This window comes from Arvicanthis niloticus, chromosome 5 (assembly GCF_011762505.2).
Source record: "Arvicanthis niloticus isolate mArvNil1 chromosome 5, mArvNil1.pat.X, whole genome shotgun sequence".
Lineage (NCBI taxonomy): Eukaryota > Metazoa > Chordata > Mammalia > Rodentia > Muridae > Arvicanthis > Arvicanthis niloticus.
Genome location: NC_047662.1, coordinates 5,671,425 through 5,695,918, shown reverse-complemented (window position 1 = coordinate 5,695,918; position 24,494 = coordinate 5,671,425). Strand labels below are relative to the sequence as shown.

At 50.8% G+C, this 24,494-nt stretch overlaps 1 protein-coding gene across 10 annotated transcripts in view; it reads left to right on the top strand.

Annotated features, from left to right (window-relative positions):
- Nucleotides 1–19,826, top strand: part of Rere (arginine-glutamic acid dipeptide repeats) — a 342,417-nt gene extending 322,591 nt beyond the window's left edge. For 4 of the 10 annotated variants that reach the window (XM_076933703.1, XM_034501835.2, XM_076933702.1 and 1 more), the window contains 11 exons: nucleotides 8,860–9,022; nucleotides 9,799–9,891; nucleotides 10,332–10,531; nucleotides 11,587–11,754; nucleotides 12,004–12,117; nucleotides 12,342–13,696; nucleotides 13,803–14,025; nucleotides 14,641–15,364; nucleotides 16,265–16,411; nucleotides 16,848–17,052; nucleotides 17,296–19,826. In XM_076933703.1, the coding sequence (XP_076789818.1) occupies nucleotides 8,860–9,022; nucleotides 9,799–9,891; nucleotides 10,332–10,531; nucleotides 11,587–11,754; nucleotides 12,004–12,117; nucleotides 12,342–13,696; nucleotides 13,803–14,025; nucleotides 14,641–15,364; nucleotides 16,265–16,411; nucleotides 16,848–17,052; nucleotides 17,296–17,329 (3,426 nt within the window). In that variant the 3' untranslated portion in view covers nucleotides 17,330–19,826. The remainder of the gene's footprint in view (nucleotides 1–8,859; nucleotides 9,023–9,798; nucleotides 9,892–10,331; nucleotides 10,532–11,586; nucleotides 11,755–12,003; nucleotides 12,118–12,341; nucleotides 13,697–13,802; nucleotides 14,026–14,640; nucleotides 15,365–16,264; nucleotides 16,412–16,847; nucleotides 17,053–17,295) is intronic. The other 6 variants (XM_034501837.2, XM_034501838.2, XM_034501841.2 and 3 more) reach the window with 6 other exon arrangements.
- The last annotated feature ends 4,668 nt before the right edge of the window (nucleotides 19,827–24,494 follow it).

Below are 24,494 nucleotides of genomic sequence, written 5' to 3'. Positions count from 1 at the left end.
GATTATAGCCATATGCCACAGTGCCCGTCTGAAAGCCCACTTACTCAGAATTAGTTTTTATTTTGTCTGAGGGAGGCACGCATATAGAGGTCAGAACTTGTGAGAGCCAGTTTTCTCTTCCCACCTGGCTTAAGAGGCTTGGGCTGATGGGCTGAAGGCCTAGGGAACAGCCAGTTGACCATAGTGTTTGGCACAAGCCAAGGGCTGGGAGACATAGGGAATAGAGAAAGAAAAGAAATCTGGAAGAGCTGGAGGAGTAGCTGGGACCTGGTTTGGAAAAGTGGCAGGTATGGTCAGGGCTTTGAGAAGACTGAGCTAACCTCCAAAGAGAGGGGCCAGCCAAGGAAAGAGCTGTGGCTTCCAAGCTATACTTTGTAATAGAGATGTGAGGCCATGGGTAGGATCAGCAGGCTGCTGAACCAGGAACCCAGACAGCAGAGGATTAGGAACTGAAGGGTAGCCCAGGCTAGTTCCAGGTCTTTGTGCTATATAAATGGAGTATAATAACTGGAAGAGGGAGTACATTTTTAACCTGTCAAATTAGAGACTTCTTTCTTTTTCTTTTCTTTCTTTTCTCTCTTTTTTCTTCCTTCTTCCTTCTACTAAAAGGGTGCATGGTTCAGAACCATCTCTTTGGGCTTTTACATTATCTTGGACAGACCAAGCCCAAGAGCACTTCCCTTGCATTTGTCTGTCCCAGAAGAGGTGTTGAGGACAGGCTGTGCTGAGTCAGGAGTCTTCTGAACCCCTAAAGTGCAGGAGGCTGTGATTCTAGAATGCTACCCTCTGTCCTGAAGAGCTCTACCTGCCTCTGCCTCCTGAGTGCTACCATCAAAGGCATGAGCCACCATGCCTAGCAACCTGATGGGAAGTTCTTAAGAGGTTGCTGCTCCCAAACATAGCTGCTCAGTGCCCAGTCTCTAACCTGAGATTTTTTTCCCCCCAACATTGTCAGATTCAACTTGAATCAGACAGTGGAAGAAAGGACTCTGTGCCAGGAAACTTCACCGCAGCTATAATTCCAGGTAAAAGGTCAGGGAGATCATCGAGCCAAGCTGCGCTTCTTTAGTTGGAAGATTCCTGGAGTTCATCCAGGGGGTACCCCCCCCCCCCAGGGATGCTCATACCTACCCACCCCACTCCCCATCCCGGCCTTCTTCACTGTCTGGGTGCAGGGGTTGGGAAAGGCTCTTCTCTCTCTCTGTCTCTCCCTCTCTCTGTCTCTGTCTCTCTCCCCCTCTCTCTGTCTCTCTCCCCCTCTCTCTGTCTCTGTCTGTCTATCTGTCTCTCTCTCTCTCTCTCTCCCTCTCTCTCTGCTACCTATGTAGTTTGGGTCTTGTTTTTACTTATCAGTGCTATAGGTGCAATGTTCCCCTGGAAAATAGCACGGAGCCCTTGTTAAAGATGGTGCAGACCATCTGTAATCCCACAGAGCAGGGACAAGTGTCAGTCCTGGGCCAGCTATGTGCTGAGATCCTTGGAGGAGCAGATTCTGCAGTAGTTCTCCGTCCTATCCATGTGGTTGGTTGGGAGTTATGAAGGCCCCTGTAGAGCACTCTTTCAGCACAGTGTTGGCATTCTAAATTAACAAGAGTTTCATTTTAAATTAACATGAACACTGAAATTTAAGGACTTCTATGTTGGTTGTTTAGCAGCCCTGTTTTTCTATGTACCCATGTTAAAATATTTATCTTTTAAATAGGAACAAATAATACTATCTCTTCTCTCTCTCTTTTTTTTTTTTTTTTAAGATTTATATTTTAGGGCCAGGAGGTGGTGGTGCACACCTTTAATATCAGCTCTCAGGTGGCACAGATAGGTATCTCTAAGTTCAGGGCCATCTTGGTCTACATATTGAGTACCAAGACAGTAGGGGAGGGGGAAGGTGGTAGTGGCATTCACCTTTGATCACAGCTCCAGAAGTAGAGGCAGGCAGATCTCAGTGAGTTTGAGGCCAGCCTAGTCTACAGAGTGAGTTCCAGGACAGCCAGGGCTACACAGAGAAACCCTGTCTCAAAAAAACCAAAATCAAACAACAAAAAAATATTTTTATGTCTGTATAAGAGTGCCAAATTCCCTGAAACGGGACTTAGAGACAATTGTGAGTGGCCATGTGGCGGCTGGAAATTGAGCTTGGGTCCTCTGAAAGAGCAGCCAATGCTCTTAACCACTGAGCCATCTCTCCAGCCCTCATAATCCTACATCTTACAAATTCCAGGGCTGGAGGTGCCACTCAGTTGGCAGAGTCCTTGTTTAGCAAGCAAGAGACCCTGGGTTCAGTCCCCAACGTTGAATGTTGTGTTTGGCATATACCTGTAATCCCAGCATTTCCAGGTAAACATAGTAAGGGCAGGAGTTTGAGGCCAACCTGTGCTGCATCAGACCCTCGTTAACTCCTCAATGCTTCCTCTGACCCTGCAAAGGACAGTGTCAGTGTATAGATTCTGGCCATCAAAGAATTAGAGAGAGGCGTGCTTAGACAGGCCTTCCGGATGTCATTACAAAGCCGTCACCCTCCACATTGTCTCCTCCCAGTCAAGGAGCCACTTGAGCATAAAATAATAAACATGCCTGGTGCTAAATAAAGGATGTATGTATAGGGCTGTGACTTGATCTAGCAGGAAAAGATGCTTGTCACACCTGATGGCCTGACTTTGACCCCTAGGACCCGCTCCTACAAGGTGTCCTCTGACCTCCACATGTATGCCTTGCCCTATTCTCCAGCGCGCATGGGTGCATGCACATACACATCCACTAAGAAAAATCTTGATAGTGGCTGTCAGGACTATCAGTCTTGGGGTCCTCAAGACACACATACCCTTTTTGAGACAGGGTTTCTCTGTCTACCAAATCTCTACCAAAACAGATTTTGGTAGACCAGGCTGGTGTTCTCACAGAATACACCTGCCTCTGCCTCCCGAGTGCTGGGATTAAAACCGTGCCCAAGTGTCCCATCTTTTTTTCTAATTAATTTATTTTATATATAGTATGTGTTGCCTCATGTATGTCTGTGTACTGTGGAGGAGGCCGGAAAAGGGTTTTGGATTCTCTTGGACTGGAGTTACAGTTGTGAACTGCCATACAGATGCTGGGAGTCAAATCCTGGTCCTCTGGAAGAGCAGTCAGGCCTCTTAACCATTGAGCCATCTCTCCAGACTCCCAGACCCCATCTTAGACCACTCTGACCTTCTCAGAATGTCCAGACCTCTCTGGGTAATACACTAATGATGATATAAATTGCTTTTATAATTTTTCTTATACATAAAAGGCTCTTGGTATGGAGCAAAAACAGTTGGCTTGTAGCTCTTGTCTCTGTTGGGAAGTAGAAGAGGACAGGGATAAGAGAGTCTCATGGGGGAGGGAGGATTTGGTCAAAGGTTTTGTGTGTGTTTGTGTCTGGAAAAATAAATACACTTGAAAGTAATACTAATTGTCTCACCTTTTCCTGCCCCACAGCAGCCTCCCAAAGGGTCCTGTCTGATGTCTGAGAAGTTAGTGCCCAGCCAAAGTGTTAAAGAAGTACAAGGAAGGGACAGGGTGAGGGGTCTCACCCAGATGCCCATGCCCACTCTGGGAGTGTCCTTAGGAATGGCCTTTGGAGGCTAGGCATGGTCGAGCATACCTTTAATCTCAGCATTTAGTAGGCTGAAGCAGAAGGCTCTCTGAGTTTGAAGCCAGGGCTACATAGAACCTGTTTCCAAAAGAAGGGGGTAGGGACCTCATTCCCTGGGCCCCTTGGGACAGAGAAGACAGACACCTCACCTTACCTTTAAAAAGAATGACCTGTTAATTGAGCAGGACAGGAGACACATGTCTCAGCTTTACAGCGGCTGACAGAAGTGAACAGACCCACTTCTGGAGTTTACCAAATGCCAATGGATACACTAACAAAGCTGCTTGTAAGACAAGGGGTAGGCAGGCTGGCTGCTGCTGGCCAGCCTAGCCTTCAGCATCCTCATTTGTCTGCTAGAGGCACGCCCATGATGGAATGAGACACAGCCTGCCGTTTTTGCCACAGCAGCAGAACTTGTGCCTGAAATAGCTTTAGGCCAGGTCCAAGATGGGAGCAGCTCCAGTGCCTGTCCCTCCAGCCAGACTACACAGGCAGCTGTGGGACACTGGCCCTTTATGCTTGTGTGAGTGAACCAAGAAGATGCTGAAGTCAAGTGGTGAGGGATGGGGCCAGCGGCCCTGGAGCTGTTCCCCACAGCTCTGGCCCTCTGTTGGTCTTTGCTGACTCCTCAAGTTCCTAAGCTCAGGAGGGAGCCATTCCCTAAGCAGCCCCCACTCCACCTCCTGCCTTTGTTTCTGTGTATGGCCTGTATGGCCCTCCCTTCCCCTTGTTTATCTTTTTACAGAAATGTCATTGGAAGCCAACAGTAGTCTCCCCTTACCTTTGACCTGTTGGATGTATATCCAGGGAAGATAGCTCAGATGAATTGAGCCCCTGCTTCTGGGAGCCTTTGCCTGTGACCCAGCTCCCCATTGCAAAAGGGGGTGGGGGGCTGGAGGAACTGGAAGGAGGGGTTGCTAATGCAGGCCAGTAGGTACCACACTGGGGCCTGGGACTGACAACTGGAGAAGTGGCTTTGTCCCCTCCACCCCCCCTTTTTTTTCCCAGGCTCTGTATTGGATTAGCATCTCATGATGTGTGTAGCGACAGCACCTGATGTCACATGAGTTGGCTGTGACACACTATTGTGAGATGAGGTGAGAGCATTGGGAACAGAATGATTATTATAGGCCATTCGTGTCAACAACATTTATACCTCTGTGTTTGCTTGCAAGCAAAAGCAGGAGCTAATTTGCAGGCTGCCTTTGTGGAGCTGCCTTTTGATCAATGGTTGCCTGTGTTAATGTTTCAGTGAGCTATTGATTTCTGCAGCAGCTTTTGTTCCCTGAATGTATGTGCAGCAGGTCTCTGCTGCATGCCATGCATGGTTGATTAACGTGCAGTTGACTTTGTTCCTGGGGAGGCTGAGAGCTGCTTCACTCCCGATTTGTAGAGGCTAAGCTTTCTCAACATGTTCTTTTGTTTGTACTCAAGACCTAGCCACCCATGCAGGCAGCAGTATGCAGTTTCTAATCCTCCATGTTTAATCCCTCAGTGGCCATGGCAGTGGTTGAGAGGCAGCTGATAAAACCTGGCCTGGATTTACTATTATTTTATCAACTTGATTGACATATAATTGACATGTACCGTACATATGCTCTGTGGGGGCGGGGGACGTAAATGAATATGCCCACACTCTTAAGTATACAGTCAGTTAAGTTTTGACAAGTGTATGCATCTGTGTAAATATCACCATTTATGTATAGGCCTCAGTATAGTCTTCCTGAGTAGTCACTTGGTTGTGTCCTTCCAGGCACTCTCCTGACCTTCCTCACAGCCCTCGGCAGCCACTGACATCCCCCCACCCACCCCTGTTCTCAGGTTCCCCTTGTGACTTGCCTTGTCATGTAACATTTCAGTGGATATTTAGAATCCAATTGGTTGTTTGGTTGGTTGGTTGGTTGGTTGGTTGGTTGGTTTTTCAAGACAGGGTTTCTCTGTGTAGTCCTGGCTGTCCTGGAACTCACTCTGTAGACCTGGCTGGCCTCGATCAGGATCCAATTGTAATTCCTCTGGCCAAACATGTTTTCTTCTGGAAACATGTAGTGTTCTTCTGGAGGAGCAAGTTTATTCCCAGCACCCACCGTATGCTGCAAACCACCTGTAACTCCAGCTCCAGAGAATTCTACTCCCTCTTCTGGCCTTTGTAGGCGTTTCCATATCAAAACACATACACATCAATAATTTAAAAACTGTTTAAAGCCTTTGAGCACATTTTTGTTCTTTTGGATAAACAAGTAAGGCATAAATTCTGTGGTCCTTGTTTAACCCGGTAGAACCTGGCAGGCAGTTTTTACAAAGTGGCTTTGACTGCCTGTGTTCCCACCAGCAGTGCAGGCAAGTTCTAGCCCTGTAGGCTTTCTGCATTTTAAATTTATATTCTTTCATTTTCTCAGCTGTGGTTTCCACTGGCCCAGGTGGCTGATCATTGTGACCCATCTGTTACAGCTGTTGTTACTTGTTGACAAAGCTTGCTTGCCCACACAGTCACATTTACCCTGAGGTCTTAGCTATTAGAGAACAGGTGCAGGAGTCAGGTGGACTGGATCAGCCTGGCTTCTGGAAGTCTAGCATTGGCCTGGTTTCTTACCCTCACTGATCTCTGATGTCTCCTTTTCTAGTCTAGTTGTGCTGTCTTTTTATATTTTTTTAACTTACGTTATATTATGTGTATTGGTATTTTGCTTGCCTGTATGTCTGCTTGAGGGTATCAGATCTTGGAGTTACAGACAGTTGTGAGCTGCCATGTGGGTGCTGGGAATTGAACCCAGGTCCTCTAGGAAGAGCAGTCTGTGTGGTCTTAATCTCTAAGCCATCTCTTCAGCTCCTTTGCTGTCTTCTAAAACCGTTCCAGACTCTTTCAAGCATTCATGTTTAAGAAGTAGGGTGGGGTTGCCATGGGAGGCAGAGGCACGTAGATCTCTTGAGTTCAAGGCTAGACTGGTCTACAGAGCAAGTTCCAGGACAGCCAGGGCTACACAGAAGAAACCCTGTCTCAGAAAAACAAACAAAACAAAAAACAAACAAACAAACAAAAACAAAAGTTCTCAATTGTTACTGTGTGATTCGTCAGACAAATGCTGCTGAGAAACGTTTTTTGCCAGGGGCTGGAGAGACGGCTCAGTGGTTAGAGCACTGACTGCTCTTCCAGAGCTCCTGAGTTCAATTCCCAGCAACCACATGGTGGCTCACAACCATCTGTAATGGGATCCGATGCCCTCTTCTGGTGTGTGTCTGAAGACAGCAGTGGCCTGCTTTTGATTTTTGCTTCTCTCCAGCTCCAGAGTAGACTCTGGTTTATTGGATAGAGTTGCCCACTTGCACTGATGAAGCATGCCGCTGAGGAAGTGCTTGAAGGGTGGCTGTGACCAACAGGATAAACTCAGGCAGCTCGCTTCTTAGTAGGCAGAGATTTTGAAATCCACTAGTAGGTGTCAGTGCCCAGTTTTGGTGTGGGAAACTGCATTCCCCAGTCATGACAGTGGGAAGTAAAGCTGCAGGAGGAGCATCATAGTAACCCCTCAGGCTCAGTACTAGTTACCAATGGGACAGCAGCTATTTGTACCATAGCACATGACAGAGGCAGCTTTCCTGAGTTTCCTTTATTCAGTTAGCACTAGGTGGAACTCAGCTGGGGTGCACACTCATCTGGGCATGAGTGTTGTATGCTTTGGTTTAAGCTCCCCGACCTCCCCAGCCTGGGACAGTGCTTTATCTGTGCAGTGTTGGTGGTAAGTGGCATTTTGTTAGTATTGTCTGGTTAGGAAGGCTGAAGCACACCCACAGCTCCAAGAGATGGGTAGGTCAGTCAGGTCCTGCTTCATAGACCTCTATGGTGACAGGCATGACAGCCCACTGCTACTTTTATGTAACTCTGGTGTTAAAAGCAAGAAGGTCGTGAGTTTAAAGTCAACCTGGGCTATACAGCGGGACCCTGTCTCAAAAAGTCAAGTACTGACACCTCGGGAGTTGACATGCAAACATAAGAAACTGAGTCTGCTCCTCAGATGCCGTATGAGAAAGGCAAGTGTAGTAGTTCATGCTTGTGATCCATCCCAGTGCTGGGGGCAGAGCCAGCTAGATCCTGAGGCTAGCCAGCCGACTAGCCTAGCCTGCCTGAGACGTTCTAGTCCATTGAGAGATCCTGTTTCTCCTCACCCCCGACACACATGCACATACACATGTGAACATAGACCTGAGGAACAACACCCAAGGTTATTCTATACTCTGCACATAGGAACACTGATACTCACGGCCACGGGCAGTGATGGGATGAAGCCTGCTGTCAGTCACAAGAGGCTGTACATGGTCTCCAGACATGCTTGCCTGGTTTTCCTGTTTATCTTCCTGACTCTTAGAACCTGGTTCCCAAGAAAACAGCTTTGCCTCTTCCTCCTGTCTTGGTCACCTCATTCACAAGACAGCAAGTATTAGAGGGAGAGAGACAAAGCAGGGCTCCAGGACCAACGAGCAATCTGCTCCTGCAGTGTTGATTCATTCAAGACTGAGGCAGAGACTTTCTCTTGGGTTCTTTCTAAGAAATAGCACTTTATTAAAAAAAAATTTTTTAATTCATTATTTTGTATACTTAATAAATTTTAAACTTCATTTTTTAAAGTTTGTTGTTAGCCAGCCTCTGCTAGGTGAAAGTGCTCTTTGTGTGAGAGACAGTATATGGTTGCCATGGTGTTCCCATACCCTCACGCTGCATTTTTGAGGAAGGCTTGGCATGTGAAGGGTGTCAGTCCCTCTGTCTTCTTTTGTTAGGCCTCAGGGATTTCCTGCTAGTTTGGGCAAGTGTGCCTATTGAAAGGGTCAAGGGAGGTAGAAGAAAGCAGTTTGTCTCCTGGCCTTGGCTCCCACCAGCTCACCTGTTGTCTCTGTTTGGTAACTGTCTCTGAGGTAGTGAGCATCCCCTCACATACTTGTGATTTCACTGGGTGTTGTGCTCATGCCTCTGTATGCACAGGTCACACAAAGCTGGCACACTCACACATGCTTCTGTATGCACAGGTCACACGAAGCTCACATACTCAGAACTACGACTCCCTGAAAGTGGGAACCATAGTTCCTTTTTGTCTCTTGTGTAGTCTGGGTTCTTAGTGTGTGGAGGTCATCATCTGCTGGATTGCAGAATGAGACCCTGAAGCTTCTCTCTGGGACACTGCTACCCCTGCTCCAGGAAGATGCAGGAGGATGTGATGATGCGGGTGCACACTGACAGCTGCTCTTCTTCTGTCTTGCAGGGAGAACTGATTACCTTCTATTACTACTGGAAGAAAACACCAGAAGCAGCCAGCTCCCGTGCCCACCGCCGGCACCGCAGGCAGGCCGTGTTCAGAAGAATTAAGACGCGCACAGCATCCACCCCTGTGAACACACCCTCCAGACCGCCATCCAGTGAATTCTGTAAGTGGGTTGTCTCAGTGCTGCTTACATGCAGGCATATCTGTGTCCAGCTCTAAGCCCGTAGAACTGGTGAGCCAGGGATTTGTATGGTCTGGTTTGTGTGTTAGCATGTACGTTTGTACATTAGGGATGACAAGCTGACAGCTGTGGGAGAATTTAAAAATTATTCTTACATTTAAGTGTTTGTAATAAATTCTTTCACATTTTGTAAAATGTAAGCTTAACCTAAGTTTCTACTTTTCTTCTTTTGTCTGCTTTACCAAGCTTAGCTTTTTGCTCTTGGTGTGACATTCACTCTAATAAGATAAGGAGGTCCTGTGGGTCCTACATTCTTGGCTCTTACAAACTAGAGTGAAACAGGTGAGCTTTGCAGTTCTGCCCCAGTCTAGAACACTGCCTTAGGGCACCAATATTCTGTGTTCTACTTTGTGAAGGCCAGAAGCCATCTAGGTTCAGACAGGATTCCAAGCTGCTTAGATGTACTAGCAAGGCATTGTGGGTACACTGCCACCATTTCAGATTCACCCGACTCGCCTCTGCTGGCCACGGCAGGATTCAGGCGTGATATCAACCTCCCAAAATCTAGCAGGGCAGAACCTTGAATAGTACCCTCACACATGCAAGCTCTTGGCACTGATGACAGCTCCTGAGGATTAAAAATGAGCCTTTGTGACCGATGCTTGTCTCAGTCTGTGTGGTTCTTTTACTGCTGGCCCCATTCCCAGCTGAACATGATGGTGTCTCTTCTGTTTCCACTTTTGCTTACCTTCGTACAGTGGACCTGAGCTCAGCTAGTGAGGATGACTTTGACAGCGAGGACAGCGAGCAGGAGCTGAAGGGGTACGCCTGCCGTCACTGCTTCACCACCAGTAAGTGGCCTCAGGTGCCCTTAGTGCAGCCACAGGTGCTCTCCTGGGCCAGGCGAGGCTCTGGGCTGCCAGACTTAAGAGTATTTCATGTGCTGGATGGAAAAGCAGCAAGGGGTGATCGCCTTGATGCTTGGCTTGTGCTTGAGAAATTTGAACCTTTCTTCTGACTTCCTCCCAGTCAGAGCTATACTAACTGGGTAGGAGAGACTCATACAAGGGGAGGGAGGGTGCTGTTGTTCCTGGGATATGGTCATCATCTTCCACTGGCCAGTGGAATCTCCTCATCAGCCCTGGGCTGTCCAGGGAACAGGCATCTATCCAAGCTCATACTTTGAGTCGCTCTCTTGACTCGGGGTCAGGTGGAGCCCACAGAAGGACCCTCTGTTAATATCCCCAGAGATAGAGATGGTTTCCAACATTGCCCACCTCCCCTCATGTAGCCTCCAAAGACTGGCACCACGGGGGCCGAGAAAACATCTTGCTGTGCACAGACTGCCGCATCCACTTCAAGAAGTACGGTGAGCTGCCACCCATCGAGAAGCCTGTGGACCCCCCACCCTTCATGTTCAAGCCCGTCAAGGAGGAGGACGATGGGCTCAGTGGGAAACATAGCATGAGGACACGGCGGAGTCGGGGCTCGGTGAGCTGGGGCCTGGTGCTGGGGCTCAAGTAAGAGTTGGGTTTAGGCAGAAACTCACATGCACGCGCGCTCTTGGTGGTCGTCCTCTCCCTGAAAGCAGTAACCTTGCGTGTGGACTTGGGCCATGGAGTCTTCAGGGAGCTTGGCGTTAGGAAAGCTCATTGGTGGTGGTAACCCAGTGTCAGCTCCCCCAGTCCCTCAGAACTTTTGTCTCTGGCATGTAGGTTGCTTGTCTCTAGTGGACACATCTCTAACTTTAACTTTGCAGGTTGTTTTTCCCAGCATTTGATCCCACATTTTTACATAGGTTCTTTAGTGAAGATTTGTCCATCTAGGCATGGCGGCTCACGTCTATAATCCTAGCACTTAGGAAGCTGTGGCAGAAGAACTGCCATGACTCAAGGCCAGCCTGGCTGTGGTCACACGCCTTTAATCCCAGCACTTAGGAGGCAGAGACAGGCCAGTCTCTGAGTTTGAGGCCAGCCTGGTTTATAGAGTAAGGTCCACGACAGCCAGGGATACACAGAGAAACTCTGTTTGTAGGGTGGGGAACACAGCAGTGGCTGTAGCTTTGTTTAACCTAGGTAAGGTGTGTCTAGGACCGAGGGAGGGTCTTTGATGCTTGAGGCAGTGAACACTGAGGGATCTTTCTCTCTGGCACTGACCTCTCTGAGGGCGTTTCTGGAAGGCAGCACGTGGATAGATTGCCCACCCTCCTGTATCCTGGCCTCAGCTCAGCCCTGTGGCTTTACAGATATGTGTTAAGCCAGACATCTGTGAGATTTAAACTGCAGTATTTAACAGCCTTGTCTCCTTGGGTGACTTCCTGTCCTGTTTGATTAATCCACAAATGTTCTGTGGTATGGTTTGGTGAGCGTGGGCAGTCTCTCCTTACCTCAGATCCCTGCTCATTTCCAAGGTCTTCCCTCACGCTGTGTTTCTGGGTTTGAGTGACTTTATGAATGCACTTGTTTATCTTGCCTTGACAATGGCTAGTCTTAGGTGGGCATCTATGGGGCCTGGGGGTCCATTCTCACTCTAGTTTGGTTTTGGAGGGGCAGATGTCTACACTACGCAGTGGTCGGAAGAAGCAGCCCACCAGTCCTGATGGTCGTGCCTCACCCATCAATGAAGACATCCGATCGAGTGGCCGGAACTCCCCCAGTGCGGCTAGCACTTCCAGCAATGACAGTAAAGCAGAGACAGTGAAGAAGTCAGCCAAGGTCAGGGCCTTCCCTCACTCCCATCTGGGCCTTGCCGGTTCCCTGGCTTAGGGGCCTACAGAAATAAGGGTCTTCTGCCACAAGTTTGCCAAGGTCCCAGAAACACAGAATGGAGTGGTTGGAAAGGCTCCTGGGCCAAACCTCTCATTTCTGCTAGCTCCTTTGGGCCCCTGTTGGCCCTTTGGAGAACATTCTTGCTTCAGAATGAGGAACAGTGTCTACAACACATCTCTTCTGCTTCCACTGCAGAAGGTGAAGGAAGAGGCTGCATCCCCTCTAAAGAGTACCAAGCGCCAGCGGGAGAAGGTGGCCTCTGACACAGAAGACACTGATAGGACCACCTCCAAAAAGACAAAGACTCAGGTGAGGCTCTTGTGATACCCTGACACCCCACCTTCACAACACACAAGTTCAGGTCCTCCTGGGCAAGGCAGTACTTGACTTCCAGGAAAGAAAGAGTTTGGCTCCTGCGTGTCCAAGCAAGAGCTGAACTCCTGCTGCCTCAGCACAGACCTGGTTGTATCCACTCTAGTAGTGCATGCAGGGCTCCGCTCTCTATGGTTCCATCTCTTGCTTCTCTGCCTTAGGAGATCAGCCGCCCCAACTCTCCCTCTGAAGGTGAGGGGGAGAGTTCAGACAGTCGCAGTGTGAACGATGAGGGCAGCAGTGACCCGAAAGACATCGACCAGGATAACCGCAGCACGTCTCCCAGTATCCCCAGCCCTCAGGATAATGAGAGCGACTCAGACTCCTCAGCTCAGCAGCAGATGTTGCAGGCCCAGCCCCCAGCCTTGCAAGCTCCCAGTGGGGCTGCCTCGGCCCCCTCTACAGCCCCTCCAGGGACACCCCAGCTTCCCACCACAGGGCCCACACCCTCTGCCACTGCAGTCCCTCCACAGGGCTCCCCTGCAGCCTCACAGCCCCCTAACCAGACTCAATCTACAGTGGTACCTGCAGCCCACACCCACATCCAGCAGACACCTACCCTGCACCCACCTCGGCTGCCCTCACCTCATCCTCCACTGCAGCCTATGACTGCACCGCCTAGCCAGAACTCTGCACAACCTCACCCCCAGCCCTCCTTGCATGGTCAGGGCCCACCCGGCCCTCACGGCCTACAGACTGGACCCCTATTACAGCACCCAGGGCCGCCTCAGCCCTTTGGTCTTCCTCCCCAACCCTCCCAAGGTCAGGGCCCTTTGGGCACCTCCCCAGCAGCAGCTCATCCTCACAGCGCCATACAGCTTCCAGCATCCCAGTCAGCACTGCAGCCCCAACAGCCCCCAAGGGAACAGCCCTTGCCTCCTGCCCCTTTAGCCATGCCTCACATCAAACCCCCTCCCACCACACCAATTCCCCAGCTTCCAGCACCACAGGCCCACAAACATCCACCTCACCTCTCAGGCCCCTCCCCCTTCTCCATGAATGCCAACCTGCCACCCCCTCCAGCCCTGAAGCCCCTGAGCTCACTGTCCACACACCACCCTCCCTCAGCCCACCCCCCACCCTTACAGCTCATGCCTCAGAGCCAGCCCTTGCCCTCTTCACCTGCCCAGCCACCTGGGCTGACCCAGAGCCAGAGCCTACCACCCCCTGCTGCCTCCCATCCTACCACCGGCCTCCACCAGGTGCCCTCCCAATCCCCATTCCCCCAGCACCCTTTCGTACCTGGAGGCCCCCCTTCCATCACCCCACCCTCCTGCCCCCCGACCTCCACCTCTCCTGCTGGGCCCAGCTCCTCATCACAGCCGCCCTGCTCTGCTGCGGTGTCTTCTGGAGGCAGTGTTCCAGGGGCGCCATCTTGCCCACTTCCTGCTGTGCAGATCAAAGAGGAGGCTCTGGATGAAGCAGAGGAGCCAGAGAGCCCTCCTCCACCCCCCAGGAGCCCATCCCCTGAGCCCACTGTAGTGGACACCCCCACCCACGCTAGCCGTAATGCCAGGTACTGGTTCTGAGGAACATGGGCCCAGCTGGGTGTGGGTGGACTTGGAGGCAAGGAAGGGTATAGCCCTCAGCAGGAGCCCCAACCAGAGCTGCCATCTCTCTAGGTTCTACAAACACCTGGACCGGGGCTACAATTCGTGTGCACGGACAGACCTGTACTTCATACCTCTGGCTGCATCCAAACTAGCCAAGAAGAGGGAGGAAGCCATTGAGAAGGCCAAGCGGGAGGCTGAACAGAAAGCCCGAGAGGAACGGGAGCGGGAGAAAGAGAAGGAAAAAGAGCGAGAACGGGAGAGAGAACGGGAACGGGAGGCAGAGCGTGCTGCTGTGAGTCCTGAAGGGGCCTGATTGGTGGGGAAGCAGTGTCCTCAACCAGGGATGGTAGCTGGCGTGATCCCAGACTGTTAATGTTCTCTAGGCTTCCTGAAGCCTGCAAGCCATTGCCCTGCAGTTATGATTGATGGGCATGTCCTTTCCTTGCAGCCTATAGATTTGTGCCTCCTCCTTAATCCTGAGGTATCAGAGAGACAGGAAGGGGTGACTTAGGAGACCTATACAGGGGCATCCTGCTTCGAAGCCCTCTTGTGGGATGGGGTACTTGGTGCCTGCTTGATCAGGAGGTGTGAGGGGTGCCAAATCCAGAAGTGGCAGCATTTGAAACTTCATCCCAGTAGGTCTTCTAGCCTGATGGGCACCCTGGTGCAGATACAGAGCTATAACTGTTAGCACAAGTGCACACATGCACCCAACCTTGGTACAGGGGAGCTGCAGGCGAGCACAGATCAGAGTGTTGGACCTGGCAAAGGTCCCTTGTCACTATGTTGGGGTGAAGGGACTAAATTGGCCTGACACTGGAACAGGACAGGGGCCTGCCTCTGTAGTGAGCACCAGTCTTAGACCCCAGGTGGCCTGGCACCCATCCTCATGCCTTCTTTTCTTCAGCAGAAGGCATCTAGCTCAGCACATGAAGGCCGTCTGAGTGACTCTCAGCTCAGTGGTCCAGGTCACATGCGACCCTCCTTCGAGCCACCACCGACCACAATTGCTGCTGTGCCCCCATATATTGGGCCTGACACACCTGCCCTCCGGACACTGAGCGAATATGCTCGGCCCCATGTCATGTCTCCCACCAACCGCAATCACCCCTTCTACATGCCCCTTAATCCCACTGACCCCCTGCTGGCTTACCACATGCCTGGCCTGTACAATGTTGACCCCACCATCCGGGAGCGGGAGCTCCGAGAGCGTGAGATCAGAGAGCGCGAGATCCGGGAGCGGGAATTGCGGGAGAGGATGAAGCCAGGCTTTGAGGTGAAGCCCCCAGAGCTGGACCCCCTGCACCCAGCCACCAACCCCATGGAGCATTTTGCCCGGCACAGCGCCCTCACCATTCCTCCTGCAGCCGGCCCCCACCCCTTTGCCTCTTTCCACCCTGGCCTCAACCCTTTGGATCGGGAGAGACTGGCGCTGGCAGGTCCTCAGCTGCGGCCTGAGATGAGTTACCCAGACAGACTGGCAGCCGAGCGCATCCATGCAGAGCGCATGGCGTCACTTACCAGCGACCCCCTGGCACGGCTGCAGATGTTCAATGTCACGCCACACCATCACCAGCACTCACACATCCACTCCCACCTCCACCTCCACCAGCAGGACCCTCTCCACCAAGGTGCGTGCCCAGCTTCTGTCCGAGGGTCACACTGGGGGCTTTCCTGAGCAGTGAGTCTCCAGAAGCTGCTCTACCTGGGTCTCCTACAGCAGAGAAGCCTCTAGGGAAGCCTAGCCCTGTGTTGTGGGTACGAGACACCAGATGAGGGCTCTCATGGCCCTCAGAGCCAGGTCTGAGTATAGGCACTGGGCTGCCCAAAGAAAATGCCTCTTTTCCCACAATAGGAGGGTAGAGGTAGAGGGCAAGCTACCTAGCTTTGAACTAATGGCCAGGCAAAGCACAGTTCTGTCCTTTGGGACCTGAGTTTCTGAAGGTCCATTCTCTGGGCTGCTGTGGGAAGGCTGGGCTTCAGCAAAGGCAGCACAGTGGGTACCATTCCCTTCAAAGCCACAGGGTTGGTTATGAGGAAGGCTGGCTATGAGTCCAAAAAGTGGGGCAGCATTGAGATCGGAGGGCTACTGCAACAGGTCCCCAAGGGGTGATAGTAAGCCAGTGTGAACAGCTGGAGGGACCCTTAGAGGCCTGAGGTAGAGCGCTACCTCACCAGGGACCCAGGACAGGACTCCCCAGGGCCTGTGAGCTGAGCTAAGGCTGCGCCCACCCACACTGGGTTCTCAGACAACGACACACAGCGCTCAGCAGTCATCGGCACGGTGGCAAGGATGGCTGCTCAGGCCTGAGCTGTGTGCTGCTCTCTGCCTTAGTGTTGTACTCCCCAAGAGGAGAGCCCCCAGAGGAAGTCAGGACCCTGCAGCCAGGGATGCTTCCCATCCTCATGAGCCAGAGCCAGCCTAGGTCAGAGGGGAGTCACAGTGTGTCACGCAGGAAAGAGCTCCAGAGTCATGCACCTGCTACATCTGGACCTGTGGGGTTTTTTTGTTGTTGGTTTTTTTTTTTTAGGTTCAGCAGGCCCAGTTCACCCCCTGGTTGACCCCCTGACTGCTGGCCCTCACTTAGCTCGCTTCCCCTACCCTCCGGGCACCCTCCCTAATCCTCTACTTGGACAGCCCCCCCATGAGCACGAGATGCTGCGCCACCCAGTTTTTGGTAAGAAATCACTGGAGGAGGACATGGGGTTGAGTCAGATGAGCAGTTGTTCACGTTACCAACTGCACAGAGGTGGGATCAGGCAGGGAGACTGCTGGGCAGGGTGTGAAGGACGCAGGCCATAAATGCACAGCAATGTAGCCTGACAGGAGCCAGGACTGCCTGGGCTGCAGAGGACAGCAGGCACCTGACAGGTGGAGGTGTGGGGAGGAGAAGAGGGCAGGCTAGGTCCAGGATGAGCTGGGATGAGCCTCCTTCCAGTCTGGGGGACTCTGCTGAAAGGCACCACCCCTGGGGAAGCTCTATAGAGCCTAGGAAGGGCTGGCTCTGCTTCCCTTGCTAGGTGAGTGAGTGCTCTGCTGAGCAGGCTCTCTCCTCCTTCCTGGTCTGTCTTGGTTGCTCTGGTCATGGCTGCTCCCTTGACTTGTTTTTGTAGCAGAGCCTGTTTTGCGCTTGGCAGGCACCCCCTATCCCCGAGACCTGCCTGGGGCTATTCCACCCCCCATGTCAGCAGCCCACCAGCTTCAGGCCATGCATGCCCAGTCAGCCGAGCTACAGAGACTAGCCATGGAACAGCAGTGGCTGCACGGACATCCACACATGCATGGTGGCCATCTACCAAGTCAGGAGGATTACTACAGGTGAGGTGAAGAGAGCACAGGCTTCTCACCCTAGCCCCATCCCCGTGGAACAAAGGGCCACCTCCTTTTTTCTGAGAGGGAGAGATGCATGCAAGCATGACTTAGCTATTTGAGAGACTTCTGGGTGGGGTGGAACCCATAAGTAAACAGATTGGCCAGGCTCTGCCTGTAGCTATAGGGTCCCCTCCTGTGTCAGCTAGCACTTCCTGATGTCCATTCTTTTGTCTTCTCCTTTCTCACCAGTCGACTGAAGAAAGAAGGTGACAAGCAGTTATAAGTTATTTATTCGTTAATGCTGGCTGTGGAAACCCCAGTTCTAGGGGGCAGAAACAGGACTTTTACATCTCGTAAGCGCTGCAAGAACAAAGAGGAATATCGTCTAAAGATTGCTCTATATATTTAAAACCCACAACTAAAACACAACTGCATAATAGTGTTTGTTTGTTGAGAGGATTTCCTGAGACCAGTTTGGGTCTCCCTGCATGACAGTCCCCCAGAAACTTGGTGTGTCCTGGGCTGGACTGACACCCAGAAAACTTACCACGATCTTGGGGTTTGGCTTTAGTTCTCTTTTCCTTGATTTCTCAGTAGGTGCTAGAGTCCGTTCACACCCTTCACTGTGCGCGCAGACACTGAGGCACGTGGGCTCTGAAACCCACAGGTGGTTTGCAGAGAGGTGGCATATGAGTTTGAAATCCAAGAGCTATAATTTTTAAAAAATCTTTTATTTTAATACATTGTAGGAAATCTTCATAATTTGAGACAGTTCTGCAGCATGGCTTTTTACATCTGTAAATAAATAATTTTAGAAGTCTTTTTTTTCTTTCCACAGACGACTATTCTGATCTATTTTTTCCAGCCATGTCACAAAGTGTGAATTCCTACCAGCTATTGACAGAATACAGAGTTGATTTTTTAATAAAAAGTTATATATAATTATCCCTTTAATTAAAGGGAACAGATGGGCGTTTCTAGTTTTAAGCAGGCAGGAGCTTGGGACTAGGTTTGGTCACAGCAGTGAGCACCCAAGGGTTGGCAGGGACAGTGTTACAGGCTCTTTATTTTGCTGCTTTGATTTTTATTCTGTCTGTCCCTCACATGTGCAGTGGCAGGCGTGTTTGAGTGAGCCTCCTTCCTCATTCATAGGAGTTCCGTGTTGACTCTGTTCCCTGATGTCCCCACTGTCCTGTGTCTGGTATAGGAAGCACATGTTTATGTATCTGTGTGTGATGATAAGTTTCCTTAGAGTTTTATGCACATGTTTGATCTAGATAAATTGTTATAAACATTCTAGGAAATTCAAGAAAGTGATGCAGTACCTAGCACATGAAAAGACCTACGACATGTACTTGCCAAAAGAATGTTAGGATCTGCTCATGTGCATGTCACCATGCCAAGCCATGCCAGCCACAGACTGAGAGGTTTCAGAGTGAGGAATACCCTAGGGTTACTGTGGTTGTAGGTCTGGCCCGTACTCGGGGCTATGAAGTAGGCTGTGCAGGTGACCTGCACCTCCTAGGAAACCAAGTGTCCTGCCTTTCCTCCTAGAATAGGAATGGTAGGGGTAGTCCTGGTTGAAGCAGGTTCCCCTGGGAAGTGCTCTCTTGCAGGCCCTGCAGAGAGGTGAGTCAGAGCAGTGCTGGGCAGAACTGACTCCTGCCCCACTGTCCCTGATGGAACTCTCCTTCCAGAGCTATGGAAGAGATATCTGGACCCCTCCCTTGGACTCTTGGGGCCATTCCCACTCTTGAATGCAATGGTTGCATTTAGAAACAGCTAGCCAGGGACCATCCTGTGGGTCAGTAGACAAGGTGTGTCCTGGCCCCGTGGAGAGAAGTAGCTTGTGGTTCAGCTGGCACTCACTCTGCTCCAGGCTCTGACTCAGGCGTGGCAGAGCCTCATGCTCCCTGAACCATGCATGGAGCAACTAGGATCCATTTGTCTGTTGGACATGTTTGTAGCTTTTTTGTTTTGTTTTTTAACTTTTCTTTTTCTCATTCCATTTCTGCCTTAACTTTGGTTCTTCATAGGAGGCAAGCTCAAATTAACCTTTTGTCATCAAACTGTCTGGCTGCCTTGGCATGAAGGCATTTTTTTCTTCTGGGGGTGGTGACATGCCCTCCAGATGGCCTGTCCTCCAGCCCTCTGGACCGAGGAAGGACCCACCCCCCCCCCCAAGGCTCTGGACAGGCAGGTCCCTTCTGTCACATGCCACCACCTCCTTCCCCTTTTAACTGAGTCTGCCGTTGAGTTAAACCTTTATTTCCTCTCTAGTACCCATTTCCAAAGAGAAAGAGTGAAGTACTTTGAAGTCTGTACTTGAAATCTGTCTGGAAGTGTTTCCTCGTTAGTTTTGGGTTTCTCCCCTGTCCCAAGGTGAAGCGCTGAGTCTTCATTTCTTCTGTGACTGACTACAGTTCATTTGGAGGCCCTGGACCTTTGTGGCGTCTTTGAAGCCTGGCCTCTTGCCTTCCTTTTGGATTTTCCTTGCTTTCATTTGAAGTTTGGGTTTGCTTTCTGTGTTCTGTACGTATCTTGTTCAGTGTCGTCAAGGTTGAGCTTCAAGTCTCACTGCAGTGGAGCGAGCGGACATTCTGATCGCTGCATTTCTTTAGATCTCGGAGCTAAGTGTACATATGAGTAGTTTGCCATGAGATGACACAGTGTAAACAGTAGACACCCAGAAAATCGTGACTTCTGTGTTCTCTCCATTTGAGTATTTTGTAATTTTTTTGAAATATTTGTGGACATAAATAAAACCAAGCTACACTACAGCACCCTGTGTGTTGGCCAGCGCACTGTCTCATTCTGGAGTGTGGGTGGGACACTGGAGAGTGTGGGTAAGGGCACTGCAGGTGGCCACTGGGGAGAGCCCACTGCTCCTTGCTGCCAGGCCTGCTTAACCTCCTGGAGCTTCTAGAGACAGGTCTGTGTTGTCTGGGAGGAAAAGCTGCCTTAGCCAATCCCCTTGCTCTGTGAAACCAAGACATTGCCACCCACATCCACCACTCAGTCTATACCATTAGGATGTGCAGGGAAGAATCCTCTGCCTGCTGAGGAGAGATTGGAGCCACCTCCAGAATTTTCCAGATTCAAGGTGCCACAGGCACTGAAGGGAAGTGGTTCTCGTGACCCCTTTGGGGGTTGAACAACCCTTTTACAGGAGTGACAAATCAGATATCCTGCATCTCAGATAATTACAGTATGATATGTAACAGTAACATTATAGTCATGAAGTAGCAAAGACATTGTCTGGGATGGCGGTGGGGTCACCATGACGTGAGGAATTGAATAAGAGGGTCTCAGTGTGAGGACATCCAAGAAACACTGCTGGTGGGGCTTCTCCCGGAGACTACACACGGGCTCTCCTGTACGTGTGGACGTGGCCACCAGAGACCAGACCTGGTGGATTCCTGTTGTGGCTTCTGATGACCACAGACGTTTTCTCTTGAAAGTTTCTGTATTAAAGCCATGGTGCTTCAAGAAGTGGAGTAAGAACAGCCCAGAGAGTCTGTCACCAAGCTGCCTGCCAGGGACAAAGGCCTAGGGGCAGTGTGGGTCAGGTGCTGCCCACTTGAGGGGAAGAGGAAGCAGTTGAGCGTGTGCATTGATAGCCCTTAAGCAGCTTGGGGACAGGCCAGGCAGCAGACAACTTGGATCTTACATGTCATGACCCAAGTGTCAGCAAGCCACCTAGGCTAAAGTAAAACTGCTCTGTGATTGTGACCCACACCCCCACACCCCCACACACCCCGCTCCAGTACCGGACATGTGAGCAAAGGAGAGAGGACAAGGGAAGCCACAAACGCGTGTTCATGACATTCACGTGGTGCTCACTGGCTGAACAGTTTACTAACAGATGTGTGCGTGTATAACATCGCATGTATAGACCGGGGGAAACTACTGGGTCATAAATGAAAATGCAACCTGTCATTTGAAGCAACCTGCACGAAACTTACAGTGACTTAGGTGACATAGAGCAGATTGGAAGGAAGGGATACTGAAAATCAGTCCTGTAAAAAGGTGAGGCCAGCAGTCACTGGAGACTAAGGTGGGGAGGAGGGAGAGGAAGTTGGGTCATATAGTGAGTAGCTAGTTTATGACTGTTGACACTTGTTACATTTTGCTTGTGGTAAGAGTCCAGAGGTTTTCAAGAATTTTTTTTCAGGATGCGGTTTTTAGGTGTACAAGTGTCTGTTCTTTATGTCACAAATATGTCTACTAGTGTTTACTTAAGTAGGGTGTGGACATTAGTTGGAGGCGTTAGGAAAACTTAGGAAAGACAGAGAGCCCACATCTGAGTGGATGAGGTGATACAGCACTCTTGCCTCAGGCCAGCCCTTCTTGCAGCTATTCCAGTGACACCCCCATGGTTCCCCAAGCCTGTTTGTTTCATAAGTAGATCCTTGGCCTGGGCATGGAGTCCCGGCAGCCATTCTGGTCATTGCACACGGGCTAACCAAATGACTTGATACGGTGCGAGGTCCTGTGCCTCAGCCCACACTGGTATAAGCTTGGTGCTTCACTTCCCTGTTGATAAGCATTCCTGGTGAGCTGTACTGAAGGAGAGTACAGAGATGCCACTGGGTACACAGAGGTCACTTCTCAAAAGTGACCAACAGTACCCTCCTGGGTGTAGCTGGAAACATCCAGACTTAATCAGAGTAGCTGTGCAGCTGTGTGTGTGTGACTGCTGAGAGCCAGATCCCCCTCAGAAGCAAACACACTCACCAGCAGGCCATAGGTTACAAACCAGACGACACCCACAGCCTCAGTTTCCTGGTCAACCTTGGGAGGTCCAGTCTGTTCCTGAACCCATGGCTTTGAAATCAATGGATCTTGTTACTCAGATAACTTGGAGTTGAGCAAATTAGTCCTCAAACAAGAGTAAGTGCCTGTCCCAGAAAGGATCAGGGAAGCAAGCCATGCAGCTAGCTATACAAGTGGATGCTTCAGGGTTATGACGACCAGAGTAGGATTCTGGGGTACACAAAGCAGAGCCTGGTGGGGGTGGGCCATGGGAGGTACAGCATGGGTCGTGAGTGAGGCACATGGCCCCTTTTCTGGCTCAGGAGCCCATGCCCTCCCTCTCCAGGCACTTTGGGCATCGGGTGTCTGATCCTTAGCTCTCTCTGTATTGGGAGATGGCCATTCCCAGACTATTCACTGGGCTCACTTCTGCCCAGGAATCCTGGCAGGTGAAGTTCTGGGCCTTGTGACTGTCACAGCCATCTGTATTTTGATGAATCAGATCAGAAACTGCACTATAGACTACCCCAGCCCAATTCTGTTTGGACACACCAGCTTTCCTTGTTACTAGGCCAGAGTCACTAGCTTCATGACTGTTATGTAGGATAGATGGGTGAGTGACTGGGTAGGCGGGAGCTTCAGAAGAAAGACCCTTGGTACCTAGAAGTGATTTGCTCATCAACATGAATGGTCAGCTTGACCTTTTTCTTAGTCCAGCATGTGTATGAAGACCCTTTGTGAAGCAGGTGTCCACTGCAGACTCTCCTCCCCACAGTCTCTCCCAGTCACCATCCTGATGCTGTGCCTGCCTGCATGTCTCTGGCCTTGGTAGACACTGTTTTTAGGAGCTTCTACCCTGCAGTTTGGCCTCCCAGGGCTGAATCAGAAAAACGAGATTACTTGGTTTGGGCTCTGGGGGCGGGAAGCATATGGTGGAGGGCCCGAGCCAATACCACTGTCTTTCTCTTTTGCTTTTTTCTTTAAACATTAAGGCAGGATCTCTCACTGGACCCAGCTAGCCACTTACTACAGAGATTCTGTTGCTTCCTTCCTCATATGTGGCAATCTTACATGTGGGCCACCATTTACATGGAATCTGGGCATCTGAATCCTGGTCCTCACCCTGGTCAGGCAAGCACTTTATGCACTGAGCTGGTTTTTACCAGCCCGCATGGAGTGTGCAGTAAGGCCTGTTTGACTCAGCTAGAGACATGGGGCTACTTAAGGACATAGATTTCTATGCATCCCGATGTCACTCCTAAGTCTGCTCCACTCCCTCCAGTCATTGCTAAGCTCTTGTCCACTACAGAACAGAATTTACTTTTGATCCTAGCCACCAGGTGGCAGTAGCTACAAAGCTGGCTGTCTTCCGGGCCACCCTGTGACCAGGCTATGGCTAAGTTGAAGGTATGTGCAGCAGCTGGGGAGGTGACCACAATGGGACAGGCTTGAAAAGATGACAGGGCTGATGGCTGTGCAGGGAGGCCTGACCCTGGGAAATGCTGCAACTAAAATAAAGATTCGTCTTCAAACAGGAAGTTCTTTCTCTCGCTTTCTCTGATGTGTCCTCAGGGCATGCACAGTGGTACCTGTAAGTACTCACTGAGAGGGAATGGATCTCTCCTCCCCGCCCTTCATCCCCACTCCCTCCTTCCCTCCCTCCATCTACCATGTAGACACCTGATTATACCTCCCAAATGCTATGGTGGCAGACCAGTTTGCATACTGCCGAGGCTTCATGCTGGGAATCCCCTATGGGTATTGAGCTGTGGGTAGCTCCCAAGAATCTTGGGCCCAGAAACCAATTCTCAAGAATCTCTGAGCAGCTCTGGCATGAGGGCTCTTGTGTGCCCAGAAGGTACCCCAGTGCCAGGAGCACTGTCCTCAGATGGTCTTATCTGCTCACCCAGGGAAAAGCACTTCAAGTGTGGTATGGAACCTTGCACATCAGCTCTGAACTAAAGAGAGCCTGTGGGGCCCAGAGCATATGCGTTCTGGCATGTTTAAGAGAACCTGCCTCTGTTCCCATGGTGCCTTGCAGCACAATACAATGGCTGTTAGGGTGCCAGCTGACTACATCCTATTAACCCTTGGTGACCATGGGGACTCCATGGGGACTGTCTTAAGGGTGCTGGGTAGTGGGTAGAAAGCTTTTTCTATCTCTCCATGAACTGACATGTTCACTAAAGTGAACTAGAGAATAAACAGTGAAGTCTGTAAGTCAACTTGAGGGTGGGGCTCTGGGGCTCTCCTTTCGGCAGATGCTCTATTGCCCGCCCCCCCCCCCGGGGGCGGGGGGGAAGCCTGAAGAGCAGTCCTGACCTGTGTTCCAACCTGGGTCAAGTACAGTGCAGACACAGGCAGCTTTCAGGAAGAAAGAGGCTGACAAGCACCCCTATGTGGAAAAGCAATGTGTTTACATTTACATGGAAAGTTCCAAGAAGAGGACCCAGGATTTGACAAGCTAACACTGGCTACAGCTTCCCTAGTCATTTCTCTTTCAGACCAGAGCAACTCAGAGCAGAGGATAGCTATTTAGGAGGAAACTAAACACCTCTTACTGTGTCGCTGAAGGTCCCTGGAGTTAGTGGAAGCCTGAGCCCAAAGCGGCCCCAGCAGCTGTGTCTTAGTAAAGGTTCCAAGACCTCATGTAACTCGGAGCAGAGAGTGGGGGCTGGGGAGGGAACTCAGGT